The sequence below is a fragment of the Phascolarctos cinereus genome, unplaced genomic scaffold (assembly GCF_003287225.1).
Source record: "Phascolarctos cinereus isolate Bilbo 61053 unplaced genomic scaffold, phaCin_HiC Scaffold_726;HRSCAF=1367, whole genome shotgun sequence".
NCBI classification, from domain to species: domain Eukaryota; kingdom Metazoa; phylum Chordata; class Mammalia; order Diprotodontia; family Phascolarctidae; genus Phascolarctos; species Phascolarctos cinereus.
The window spans coordinates 143,785,476-143,800,089 of NW_027556098.1; the positions used below are offsets into that span (position 1 = coordinate 143,785,476).

At 39.9% G+C, this 14,614-nt stretch overlaps 1 protein-coding gene across 2 annotated transcripts in view; it reads right to left on the reverse strand.

The window, feature by feature from the left end:
* The window catches only part of GLI2 (GLI family zinc finger 2), a 401,830-nt gene that overhangs the window by 16,133 nt on the left and 371,083 nt on the right, over positions 1-14,614 (reverse strand). For both annotated transcript variants that reach the window (XM_020963138.2, XM_020963136.2), the window contains 2 exons: positions 11,503-11,634; positions 3,674-3,823 (listed from right to left, as the gene is read on the reverse strand). In XM_020963138.2, coding sequence (XP_020818797.1) covers positions 3,674-3,823; positions 11,503-11,634 — 282 coding nt within the window. The remainder of the gene's footprint in view (positions 1-3,673; positions 3,824-11,502; positions 11,635-14,614) is intronic.

The following is a 14,614-nucleotide window of genomic DNA, read 5'->3' on the forward strand; positions in this document are numbered from 1 at the left end:
CAGCCACAATTTTGTAGCTTAGTCAGGGCTCAAGGTAAGAGTTCAAATCTAGTCTCAGTTTCCTCAACTGTAAAATGGGGATAACGATAGCACCTATCTCCCAGAGTTGTGAGGATCAAATGAGATAATAATTGTGAAGTGCTTAGCACAGTGCCTGGCACATAGCAAGTGACATAAAAATGTTAGTTGTCATTATTATTAAATTAAAAATAGGAGTTCCCAATCTATAATGTGCATATCTCTGGGAGGGGTGACATGAGAAGCTTCCCTATGGGGCAGGGAGGATATTTGATAAATAATTATAGTATCTTGTTGAAATGAGTTAATATCTTTATTTTCTTTTTTTATGAGAACTTGCACAGTAAACTCTAGAATTTATTTCCTATCTTATTTAATGGGGGGCATGGGAAGGTTAACTAGAAGCCAAGAGGTACTGGAATGAAAAATGTTGGGAAGCCCCACTTTAAAACATAGTCTGTTCTATGTCAGTGTCTGACACTAAGAATATCCTTACCTATAGACAGAATAATTAACAGCTGTGGTGATATTTAAAGGGTTGGGAGCCCCTTCTTCAACAGATTCCTCTCAGCTGCTTGAAGTTTCAAAATGAAATATTTATTCCTTTTTTTAAATGTCTGGACACCTAACTTCCCTACCTTCTCTGCAGAGATGGGGGCTATGGGTGTGAATACTGCATATTGGGCAAGGCTGATGTGTTGCTTAATTTTGCTGAAGTATTTTTCTCTTTCTTTTAAATTCTTTTTTTTTAAAGGCCCAGCTCACTAGGCAAAGGAGGGAAGAAGGATGGTTTTATAGATGAAAGTGATATAAAAACAAAAGATATCTGTAAAATAAAACAGAAACAACAACTAAAGTCTCAGAGCCTCTGGGAAGCCTCTTTTAAAATATAACCATTTTTCATTTTGCACAGTAACAGTAATGTTGCAGTGATGATCAACTTTGAAAGACTTGGCTACTCTGATCAATACAATGATCCAAGATAATTCCAAAGGACTCATGATCTAAAAAAAAAAAGGCTATCACCTCCAGAGGGAAAACTGATGAACTCTGGGTGCAAGCTGGAATATAATTTTCTCACTTTACTTTTCTTGCATTTATCTGGACATATGGCTAATATGGAAATATGTTTTGCATGATTTCACATGTTTAACTGATATCATATTGCATGCCTTCTCAGTGGGTGGTGAAATGAGAGAGAGAATTTGGAACTCAAAATTTAAAAAGAAAAGAATGTTAAAAATCAGTAAATAATAAATTTAAAACATAACCATTTTTAGAGTGTGAACTCTTAAGTTGTTGTCACTCATTAAACCTCAGTGTGAACTGGTCTATGAGATACTTTCTCAGATGGTAGCTGGGAGATCACAGCCCTGAGCAAGTGGAAATTTTTGATAGGGAGAAGAGGAAAGGTCAATCTGGAACGTAAGCCAGTCCCCAGAGAGGCAGGTCTTTGGCAGCTAGTGGAAAAGGAGGGAAGTGATCTCTGGACAGCTGAAGGGGCAGGACAGCACGAGGGGGCTGAGCAAACTGGTGGCAGGGAAATGTGAGAAAGGAAAAGAGCACAGAGTAAAGAAGGATGCCTGGGCCAGACTGACAACCTCACACTTGCTTGGCTTCACCTCCATCTGTAAGGAGGTGACTTTGGGGCTCTAAGGGCTACCAGTAATGTGTGGGGAGAAGGTAAACATCAGTCTAAGAGTCTCTCACACAGAAGCTTTGGTCAATAGGCCTTATTGACAACTCTCATTCTGCCTCTTTGAGAGGGTGAAGGGCTACCCACAAAGCCCTAGTTAGGGATTTGTTCCCCACTTAGGGCAAAAACAGTGAAGGGGAAACAACCTCAGTGGCACAGACACAATTGAGCTATAAGAAGGGGCACTCCAGCCCTCCCCATCAGCAGACTGAGGGGAACTTTGGAGGAATTCAAGCCTTCTGAGAGAACCTGGGGAAGGTGGTTGTATTGCAAGATAGTGCTAGACTAATGAAAAACATGAGGTGAGGTTGGGAGATGTGAGGGTTGTTATGGAGAGGAAGCAGGTCACACATGACATCACTCCTTTTCTCTCCCCACTCCCACCCCAATATCATCACATTGGAGCGAAGCCTTGCTCATCCCCCACTAGTTTCATTGGTTGTGCTATGTCGGTAGAGAGGTCTAGGGACTCATTCACTACTGATCTAAGGTATGACATCTCCATCTCCTTTGGGGCAGAGAACTCCAATGTGGGTATATATTTTTTTATTTGCCTGGACTATATTTTTCTGTAAGATAGTGTGAAGTACTCTTAAAAAGTAGCACAACCAGGCTAATCCCACAAGAAGTTGATGATGGCATCAAATAAGCAGCCATCCCCCAGTCTTCTCTTGTGCAACCTGCTTCCTCTTTCCTTGTGTTTCTTTTTATTTTTTATTTTTGTATTAGCTATGCCACATTTCCAGGAGAATGACATCATTAAATATTGGGGTTTTGTGTCAGACATGGGATCACTGAGAACACTGTACAATTTCTCAGATGAAATGCAATCTACTCTCTTGCCTTTATTCAAATCTCTGCCCATCTGGCATGACTGTACAATAAATATGTACTGATGGACCTCCCCTCTGTTTGCATGGTATTGTCTGGGAAATAAATATTTTTCATCAATTTTGTTTTTTCTGTGTAGATGGTGAGTTTAATCTCTGAGTGGGTACTGATCTCATCAAGGAGGCCCTATCATATTCTGGGACTTGATGGAATCAGTATAACATCATCTGTAAACAAGAAAATCTGGAGTATCTCATCAACTTTGGGAAATCCCTCTTCCCATCTGTATTCTTTGCTAGATAGCCTTCAAGGTAGCAGTAAGCAGTTTTGGAAAGCACAGGTCTTCTTGCTTTATGCCTCACTTGATACTGATAATCAGAGGATCACTTAAAATAGTCATCTCTTTGTTAGCAGCTATTAGGGATTCTAAAATGACTTTTGATGCATGCATAGGATATACAGTGTTGGAGAACTTTTAAAACTGTATTTTCTTCTGAAGGGTGAAAGGTCTCCCTCTCTCTCTCCCTACAATCAATAAACAATAAATACAGTGGAATCTCAAATTTTCTATATCTTTCAATCAATCCTTTCCCTCCCTCCCACCCCTTTCCCACCCATTGAGGAGGGAAGCAATATGATGGGTCTAAATGTGATGGCTTCACTGTCATGAGTTGCTATAAAACCACTGGCAAATGTACTCCATTTTCCATATATTTATTGCACAGATACACAGTCCATTAGATATCCTTAAGAGATTAGGATGAGTAATAGGTTCAGTGGGTTCATGGATTGTTGAACAGGAGAAAAAGGGGATGATTTGAGCAGCAGCAGTGAGGACTTAACAGAAATGACTCAGGCGGCAGTAAGAATGGGACAACCAGGGAAACTACAAGGGGCTTCTAAGAAGAAAAGTCTAGAAAACAGATTTTTTTCAAAGTTCAGAGGTATTCTTAATTTCTAGTTAGTTCCATTTTCTCAGAAACTCAAAACATTTTGCATAGATAATTTCTAGTAACATATTTAAAACATTCTAGTGAGGTAAGAAGCCTAAATAGTTTACAACATCTTAGTTACACTGTATGACTGCAAAAGGAAAACTCTGCCTACGTGGCCCATCAGTCTTCTTACCGTGCACTTGTGTGGCTTCTCGCCAGTGTGCCTTCGCATGTGTACCACTAGCATGTACTGAGCCTTGAACGGCTTTTGCTCCCGGGTACAGTCCTGCCAGCGGCAGACAAACTCCTTCTTCTCCCCATGAATGTGGTCATTGTTAATGTGCTACAAGAAATAAGGAAGACGGTTAAGATGACTCAAATCCAGTCCAATCAAAACTTTTTTTTGACCAGTTAGAATGGTGGGTCGAATAATACGAAGAAGTTTAATAGGGATACATTTCAAGTCCTATACCTGTGTTTAAAACAACTCATTAGTTGCACTCGTTAAATGCATCAGTTCATTGAGAAAAGATCTGAATGTTTTAAAGTACTATAAACTCAAGGTGAATCAACAGGATGATATTATAGCTAAAAAAGAAACAGTACTATTTACCTTAAACTCAATTAGGAGCAGCATACCAAAAACTAAACCAAAACAAGAGATAACAGTTCTATTGTGTGGTATTTAAAAAGGTTCAAGAGACATAATTTCTGGGTAATTTAATCATTTTATTAATAATGCCAGTATGTTTATTAATGAAAAGCTGGTCATCTGGCCATCTCTCTTAGACCAAGACCCCCTCATGATGCTGGGCTCACAGTTTATATGCCCTTCGAAGACTAGGTGCTCCTGAGGGTGGCAATCAACTCAGACTGGTTAACAATTAATGAGAGAATGAATATTATGACAGGGTGAGTTATATTACAATGAGCGTTTTGGGGTATGTGACTTGGGTCACCCAAATCTTGGTCAAAGAGACATCAATTTCCACATCACCTGTCTGACAAAAGGGAGAATCAACACTTCCCAGACCTGTTTGAATATAAATACAATGAGCAGGAATGCCCAAATTGGTCCAAACTCAGAATTTCTTTTACTATCTTTGATTAGATCTTGGCCATCCTAGCTGGGTAAATGGTTTTTTGTTTGTTTGTTTTGGGTTTTTTTTTCTTTATGGTGAGGCAGTCATGGTTGAGTGACTTAGCTAGGGTCACATAGCTATTAAGTGTCATATGTCTAAGGCTGGATTTGAACTCAGGTCCTCCTGACTCCAAGGCTGGAGCTCTATCTACTGTGCCACCTAGCTGCCCCTGGGTAAATGTTTTAGAAAGATTTCCCACAGATTGATTTCTGGATGAGGAAGTAGAAAAGGGGAAAAACCTTGGACCTAATCTAATTAGTTATTAAATACAAGAGAGAAATAATCATTTCTCACAACTGTCTTCTACTTTAGTGAGGCCACAGATGAAGTACCTTGTTCACTTCTAGGCACCATATTTAGGAAGGGCATTGAAACTGGCACAGGTCCAGGAGATGGTGACTAGGCCAGTTTAAGCACTTAAGACCATGTCACACAAAGTTTAACTGAAAGAACTGAGGATGGAGAAGAGAACACTTGGGGAAATGATAGCTATCTTTATCAGAAGAGCTGTTTGTTATGTGTTAAAGGGATTTTTCTGCTTGGCCCCAGAGAGCAGAACAGAAAGCAGTGGGTAGAAATTATAGGGAGACTGATTCAGGTTTGATATGAGACAGTGTCTTAACAATAAAGGATATCCCAAATTGAGATGGACTCCTTCTGTAGGTAGTATGTTCACTATTGATATTTAAGGAAAAACCACATTATTACTTGCTGAGGACGTCAGGAAGGGGCCTCTGTGGTCCCCTTCAACTTGGATATTCTGTAATTCACATAGACAAACATAAAAACTCACTGCATAAATGTATTAAGTTTTTATGATGGGCTTGGCACCATTTGTGCAGTTTTCTCATCTATATAGCCTGTGCCAATGTCCTTCTTTGTGGGGGAAAAGAAGCTCCCTCCCACTCAGTATCTGGAGCATGGACTAGGAAAATATCCCCACCATGACCTCCTATGCTTCCTGATGCATGACATGTCACTGTTGGAGCTTTCTCTCATTGTTTTAAGTCTTTTATCCCTTTTCAAATAGATTCATTTCACTTCTCTGAGACTCAGTTCCCTCATCTATAAAATGAAGGAGTTGGACCTACATCCTAGGCTCTAATGTTCCATAATTCAATTGTCATTTCAAAGCCAAGATTATACTCAACAGGAAAACCATAAAACACATGAGTATCTACCCATGCTCCTTTGTTTTACTTCCTTTTTTCATTGTGGTACAAAAAAAAACCCCAAAACTAGACTGGAAATAAGAATACATGGATTCTCATCCTGGTTCTGGTCTTCACTCTCTGTGTGACTCACTTAAATTCTCTGATTTGCTGTTGTTTTTGTTGAGTTGTTCCCCACCCCCCCAGTTGTGTCCAACTCTTTGTGATGCTATTTGGGGTTTTCTTGGCAAAGATACTGGAGTGGTTTGTCATTTCTTTCTCCAGCTCATTTTACAGATGAGGGAACTGAGGCAGATGAGGGTTAAGTGATTTGCCCAGGGTCACACAGCTAGTAAGCCTCGGAGGCCAGATTTGAATTCAGGAAGATGAGTCTTCCTAACTCCGTGCCCAGTACTGTACCCACTGCGCCACCTAGTTGCCCCTAAATTCTGAATTTAAACATCTGTAAAATGAAAAGGGTGGACTTGATTTCCTGACTCCATTCTAGCTCTAAATCCTAGATCCTGTGATCTTTTGGCATTCTCTTCTGCTGCCATGTTATTCAGCATGTCTTCTTGTAACATGAGCAAGAGAATCTTGAAGTTGTGGCTAAAGGCCATCGATGGCAGGAGGTGAGCAAATTGATGATTTGTTAACCCTTCTGCCTTTAATCTAATGATCTGTTTATTTAAGGTGTGGCTGCTGTCTTCAATGCATGGAGTGTTGTTATCCCATTAAAGTTTAGTGTTTACTTCCTCAAGTTTAATTGCTATAGCTTTAGAGAACACTGTCTTTCTGTCCTCCCAACAGTTACAGGAGATGTCCAATGAATAGGCCATCATGCTGAGAAAAGAGGTTACAGTTGTATATAACCTAAACACAATCCAAGGAATCATTCATTCTGGTCAGCATTTTGCCCCACAATTATGAGTTACATTAAGTCTGACTTTAACATGAGCCAGAGGAGGGTATTGGAAAGAGGCTGAAATTTTGTCTCCACAAGTGACTAGCTACTATGACCTTAAGAAATTCAATTCGCTTTCACAGACATCAGTTTCCTCATATGTCCAATATGGACAATAATACTTGATTTGTCTACCTTACAGGATGATAGTAAGGAGATCAAGTGAGATGAGATCTGTGGAAGCAATTTGAAAACAGTAAAGCAGTGCACAAGGTCAACGTATTATTACGGGCCCTTCCTCCTCCCACCCCAGCTTCTTCCTCTTCCTCGTTGTCCTCCTCCTCCTCTTTTATGTAATTTTAGGGAGCCCTAGTCCACGTTGTTCTCCCCCTTAAAAAAAACCCTTCCTAATCTTTTGAAATTCTGCTTTTCTAGAGTTAATTTTTGTTTCCTGTTCAAATATAAATCCCATTGGGAGGGTCCATTGCCCACAAGCCGTTAGTATGGATGAGTTTGTCAAATCGTTTGATCAGAACAAGTAGGGGGAAGGAAAGGAGAATGGGACAGAGCATCAGGTAGGTCCTGAAGGCATTGGGTAGACTGCTTTGAGATGGTGGTATAGGGAAGGGTAAGAGCGCAGAACGGGGAGCCTGGGACACTGAAGACAGACTCAGTCAGCTTCATAATTTTGCCACAGACTTACACGACTGAGAAGATGTAAGAAAAGAGAGAAGCTTGCTGGCACTGCTGTACCTCTTGCACCAACATTCAGTGATTTTTCTGCCTTGGTGGTGAGAATGGTATCACTGCCACACCAAATTCCTTTTCCTATTCCTATTTCCACCCAGACTTTAACATACACATACCATCAGGAGTTTCACATTGAAAGTTTATCCTTCTACTATATAAATAATTTTTCTTCTTTCTCTTTTTGGACTAAGAACTTATTCCTTTAGTATGTTAATTCTGGAAATCAATTTGGAATTATGCAAATAAAGTGATTAAATGTCAATACCCTTTGACTCAGAGATTCCATTGCTAGGTATATATCCCAAAGAGATTGCTGATAAAATGAAAGGCCTAAGATACCGAAATATTTATTATGGCTTTTTTCGTGACATCAAAGAACCATAAACAAAGCAGATGCACAGTCACTGGAAATGAATGGCTAAAATGAAGTATGTGAATGTGATGGCATACTGTTCTACAAGAAATGACAAATATGATGAGTACAGAGAAAGAAGCAATGAACTGATGCAAGGTGAGTGAAGCAGATCCAAGAAAACAACATATACAAGGACTACAACAACGCAAATAGAAAAAACAGCAGTCACAAACAACAACAATGAATGTTGCAAAATTACAAACAACAAGTTTTGTCCCAAATAAGAGCACTCCTTTGCTGAGGTTGGGGGTGGGGTCCACAGATGTGGAACACTGCATATGTTGTCAGATTTTTTTGATGTATTGATTCATTTTGCTGTTTGTATTTTTCCTCTTTCTCTTAAAATTTATTTCATATGAGATGGCTCACTGGGAATGGCAGAGAGAAGATTTCATGGGAAATTAAGGCAATTTGAAAACAAAAGATACTAAAAATTTATATTTAAAAAGGAATTCATTTCTCCACTAAGATGGGACTTCAGTTGTCAACTAGATAATGCCTGGATAATAATGACAATAGCTAACATTTATATAGTGCTTTAAGGCTTGCAAAGTGCTTTACATATATTATCTAATTATACTGGCTTGAAATTAAGGAACAGTAAATTATTGGCTTTCTAAAGTCCCTTCTCCCTCATTCTTCTCTCTCCCGCCTTCCTTTTCTTAGTTTCTTCTGCCTGTCCCTTGTGTCCCCCTCCCCCACTTTTTCTCCCTTCCTTTTCTTTCTTCTTTCTGCCTTCCATCCTCTCCCTCCCCTTTTCTCCCCACCCCCCTTTCCCCCGACTACAACTTCTATAACTTTGCAACCCAGAGGATGAATGGAGGGCCTGCCCACACTCAGAGCTCCATTATTACCCAACTGAAAGCATAGGCGTTGAAAAGCATTATGGCCTCAGTGAAGAGAAAAAAAAAACAGAAATGAAAAGCAGCCTTGCTTTCTATGGTATAGGACTGAACTTCATGAATATGAATATGGGCATCCCTGGCAAGTGAAATCTATAACACTTTGAACTATGGCAGATAATCTCATCATATTAGCCTCACTTTCCATTTTTAAAGCCTTTCAAATGACAAAAATGCTTCTTGACAACTTTAAACATTTTTTTCTTATTGGTTTACTTAGCAACAAATTGTTAATAATCTGCCCAGTGCCCATGCCTGTGTGCCACGTTCCCACTCTGAGTTAAATCATCATCCATTTTTGGAAGCAAAGAAAAATGCAGCTTTGCAAATGGGCCACCATGTTATCATGGGAAGGGCAATGCCTGCCCATTAGGAAGCCCTGGGGAATTCTGGAGGTCTTGTCAAGTATCAGGAAAGATAGTTCTCCCTTCCTTTTCTCTCTATTGCCATTTAAAGGGTCTCTGGCGGAATATTTCTCATATGGGGAGCTAACCCTCTAATTCTGACATCTAAGGCTTTCTACTATCTCTATCCTATTCTTTCATCTTTATCAATCCATCAACAAACACTTTTAGGCACCTATTATGTGTCAGACATTTATCCACTCTAGACACTAGGATTATACAGAGAAAAGCAACCCCTCGAGGTAAGCCCTTTCCTGTAGCCAAACTGATTTATCTATCCTTCCAACTCACCTTGCATTTTCTCACAGCTACATCTTGACTGTTTGAGCACATGGAACTAATTTCTGCTGGCTTCCTGTGTTTACCCAAATCTGCCCATTCTTTCATATTGGCTAAAAATTCTGCCTTCTCCATGAAGCCCTTTCCAACCATCCCGGCCAATAATGTTCTCTCTTCTCTCTTATTATCTATTCACTGGGTCCTGTCCCTTATTGTTAATCACCTTCTCAGGTGCCTTGTCTCTCCAACGACACTTTAAGCTCCCTAAGGGAAAAGATAGTATTTTATACTTCTCCCTGTTTCCTACAGCACCTGACACATTGCCTTGCATGGGGCAGGAACTCAGTATTTTTTTAAAATGTTAACCAAATCTGCTCTGTATTATTCTCATCTATGGGGAGAATTTCTGAAATACTGAAAGGTAACAACACTGAGCGAGGGGGGAAAAAACCTAGAGCTAAATTATATTAAAACCTCAGATTATTTCCCATATCCTCTTAGGTCATTTCCTTGGGTGTCTGACCCTCACTTGGATTTTTCTGCTGACTTTAATAATTTCAAAAGATTCCTTATTTCATCATCATGGGTACTTCCTCCACCAAATGCAGACTGCGTCCCTTTCACACCTGAGGAGATAGTACTGTAGGACTTGCTATGGTCCAAGAAAATCATTGGCTAATGGCCATCCTTCTGAGGATGAGCTTCTTTAAATCTGATGAGGTTGATGTGTGAATGATAGTGTGGGTCTCTCCTCAGCAAAATATAACTCTGCTGACTAAATACAAAAAAAAAAGTCTGTGGTTAGACATGATGCCGTTAGAACTTTAAGCCTGGACCTCAGGGCTTCAAGCCCAGGCAGAGGGAGAAGGCAAACAAGTCCTAGAAAGAGGAGACTGAAAGCTGTGGAATGGGGGACAACCTTCGAGAGTGTATTTTAGGCAAAGAATAGGAAGCCTCACTTTATACAGTGGACAGGAAAGCCACTATACGAAAGTATGGGATAAATCCAAAATGCATTTGATTTTCAGAAGTTTAGATATAATTCATAGGTGTAGGATCCATAATTGGTTAACCTTTCCTATACCTCTCTGGGACAGAAAAGATTTCTTTACTGAGAAGTTCTGGTCTTCTTGGGCAAGGTTTTGGGAATGAAGCCTTTGTAAAGAAATGGTAAACAAGAACTATGGTTTTCATAAGGAAAGGAGAAAAAGCAAAGGGATCTTATGAAATTAGAAGCTTGGAAAGTTAGCTATCTAACAGCTTTAAATTAATAGAGCTGAGAAAATATTAATTAAGTCTTCTGGAAGTGGTCTGGGGAGAAGGTGAACAGCCTAGTTTCTTCTAAGTGATAATTGAAGATGTCTGAGTATTTCATTCAGTAAGGGAGTTGCTTCAGCCTGGGTTTCTTCAAAGCCACATCTGCCTAATAATCATGATCAGTTTCATTTCAAGGGGAATATCTATTTAAGAGACTTATTGGGGCATCAGTGTTGCGGGGGTGGTGATGCTGAACATGGTGCCAGATGGACTTTTATTCAGAATAACACCATTTCTGCAGTGTCTCACCAGACTGGAAAACCAAAGAGGAAGGGGAAACCATTTGGGGTTTGATGGCCAACCATCTCCTATGGAGAAGATAGGACAATCAAACAGGAGGCCAGATGCTGAATGCTTCCCTCATCCTGCGGCCTTCCATGGAAGCTCAGTAGTGTCAGGTGACTCAAATCTGTCATCTTCTAAAGGCAGGTCCTTTCCTGGGGGTAAGGCAGCCTTCCCCTCTGTTCCAATTATTCTGATACAGACATTCATATGTGTGTACATGTACATGAAGGTAGTTCTGGCTCAGCCTGTCACTGAAAATGCTGCTAACAGCATGAAATATGAACATATCAATGTCTCCCTTCTGCAGACAAGTTCATCCCTGCCATGTCATACTGCCTCCATGACATAATTCTTTTTTGCATATTTGGAAGTCCCCAAGCCCGGACTGGTGCTGTCTGGAGCCTTCTGACAAAGGGCTGGCCGGCTGTGGCCGGGCTGATTTATGCCAAAGGCCTGTCCTCGCCATCACTTACATGGACAAGCTGCTCCTGGGTGTCGTATTCTTTGGCGCAGCCTTCCCAATGACAGTTGGTCTCATAAATAACCTCAGGCTCTTGTTTGCATTCATCTTTATCCAAATCCTCTTTGAGGTCTGTCAGATGTTCCTGGGGGAGGAGGGTAAAGAACACGTAAGTGAGCCTGTTTCACCTGGAGACATGAATAATGTTTGCGGAGATGACTTCACGAAGACTAACTGGTCACCTTGGTCTACAACAGGAAAAGAAGGTGCTGACCTGACCCCCTCCCCCAACCCCCGCCCTGGTCTGACATGTGAAGGAGAGTGGTAGTAGGATAGGGGATGCATTCTGGGGAGTCACTGAACTGCAGGAAAGCCCCTCTACTCTCTCTGATCCTTATCCCTATTTTCACTTCAGAGCACTTTTGTACATTAACACAAAAAGACAAGCAAAATATTATAGTATAGATGGAACTGGCCTTGTAGTCAGCAATATCTGGGCTAAGTCAGGCCTCTCCCTATCTTACTGTGGGGTATGTTACCTTCAGTGCCCCTGGCCACTGTATTACAGGGCTAATATAGTTACTTACCCTTGTAGTTAAGAAAACTAAACTAAACTAACTCTGGGGTCCATGAAATCATTTTTGTTTTTTAAATTATAATTGCATTTCAGTATAATTGGTTTCTTTTGTAATCCTATGTATTTAAAAAGGTTATTTTGAGAAGGGATCTGTATTCTTTACTAGACTGCCAAAAGGGGCCATGACCAAAAGGAAAAAGAAAAATTAAGAACTCCTGATTTAACACTATAAATTATTCATTATAAGTTGCTTTAAGTTATAATCTGCATTGGTAGAAGTTCTCACACTGAAAGTTCCCAATACTGACCAAGTAATAGGTCCACCCTCCATCAAAGTATGACATAACCTATACCTACACAAGCCTTTGTCACACCTGTCCCTCCATACAGATGCATGTAAATGTCAATCACACATGTATTATTCTGAGGGCCCTGAAACACTCTTAAAAGATCCAGCACGGTGAAGATTTGTATGCCTGCTCTGGCAAAGGCTCATTTATGTGAGGCAAAAATCATAAACTAACAGTTTTTACCCTGTGGTTGGAGATGCTATAATGTTATTTTTCTTGTTAACCATTTATAAGTTAGGAAATTTGGGAAAGGAAAAAAAAACAACCGAGAAATTCTGGGCTAACTTCAAATGTGTTTGGCAGTCACAATACTGAAGTTCGCTTGGGTTTCTGTACATAACTAGTAGATTAGGCAGCCAGGTGGTACAGTGGATAGAGTCCAGGGCCTGGACTCAGGAAGACATGAGTTCAAATATGACCTCGGATACTTACTATGTGAACCCTGGGCAAGTGACTTAACTTCTTTCTTCCTTAGTTTCTTCATTTATAAAATGGGGGATAATATTAGCACCTATATCCCATGATTGTTGTGAGACTCAAACGAGATAGTATTTGTAAAGTATTAGCAAACCTTAAAGTGTTATTATTAATCACAAACTTAGAGATGGAAGAGACTCCAAGGTCTTATGCTCCACCCCCTTCATCTTACAGATGAGGAAATATTCACCCATTAAGGTGAGAGCTTATTATCGAGAGTTGTCTAGAGTCTGGGTAAATATCAGGTTTCATTTAGCCTGTATAAGGACAAGTTTGGTTGACATTGGGGGATTCAGCTTTGCTTCCACCTAGCTAAAAGGTAAGAAATGTAGCAGCTTAGGTGGCATTATCATCTCTATCCTTAGTTAAGTCCTGTGGTACTGGCAGGTACCAATAGTTTTGGATTATGAACAGGCATGGAGAAGCAAACAGACTTGCCTAAAGTTGTTGAGTAACTTGAAGGGAAGAGTTTTTCTTATCATAGATGACAAATTGTACTTTTCTTAGTAGAAAACATTAGTTACTTAGGAAAGAAGGGGAGTATAAGATTGGCAGAGATGTATGGTGGACTGTGTTCTTTAAAACTCTTTAAAAAATAATTTGTCCTTGGTAAAACAGGGAAAGTAAATTTATTTATTGAGAAAGTATAGCAGGAAATAGGTTTTACATGACTCCATACATATAATGGGTATCATATTGTTTATGGGTGCAATGGGTTGGGGAGGGAGGGAATTTGGAACTCAAAAATTTTAAAAACACATGTCAAAAATAAATTAATGAATAAATAAATAAAGAGAAAGAACAGTAGATACTGGGAAAGGAAGGGCCCATTTAGCCAACTGAACATACAATGGCCACAAGTCAGATCACAGGATCAGACAGAACTAGAAGAGACCTTAGTTTTTATCTAGTGAACCTCTTAATTTTACAGTTGAGGAAACTGAGGCCCAAAGATGTGAAATGCCTTGCTCAAGGTCAAGCTCAGTTGGTGACTGGAACTTCAATCTTCTGACTCCAGATCAGTTCTCTTTCTATGCTGTCTCTGTAAGAAGGCAGCTATGACAGCCTTTATGGAATTGATAAAAACTCTAAATCAATGAATAGTAGTTCAGTTTTACAAATTAACCACAAGTGTAAAGTAGCATGACATACAGGTGCTTGGAATGTAGACAAGGGCAGGGATAGGTAAGATGGCTGACATTTTGTAGTCAGTAGACCTGAGCTGTGCAATCTTATGGCCTAAGGCTATACTGAGTTCTAGCCAAGGTGAGGCCACTCTTACATGGGGTTGGACTATATATATATAAGACCTTGGAGTTCCCTTCTGTCTCCAAGTCTGTGATTAATATAGCACTTTAAGATTTGCCAAGTGCTTTACAAATATATTTGACTCTCACAACAACCCTGGGAGGTAGATGCTATTATTATCCCAATTTTACAGTTGAGGAAACTGAGACAAACAGAAATTAAGGATTATAGGCACACACTGGGGCAATAAGTTTCAAGGAAATTTTGAATGCTTGGGGGAACTGGATGGTCTGAGGGGCAAAGGGGGCAGTTTTATAGAAAAGAAAGAGAATTGGTCATGACAAATGAAGAAAAGGAAAATTGTGATGGGATCAGAAGATGGCAGTACAAAAGGAAATGTGTTCCTGAGCTTCTCCCCACCCCCAAATTATGTTAAACCTAATATTAATATTACACTATTATAGTCAATTGTG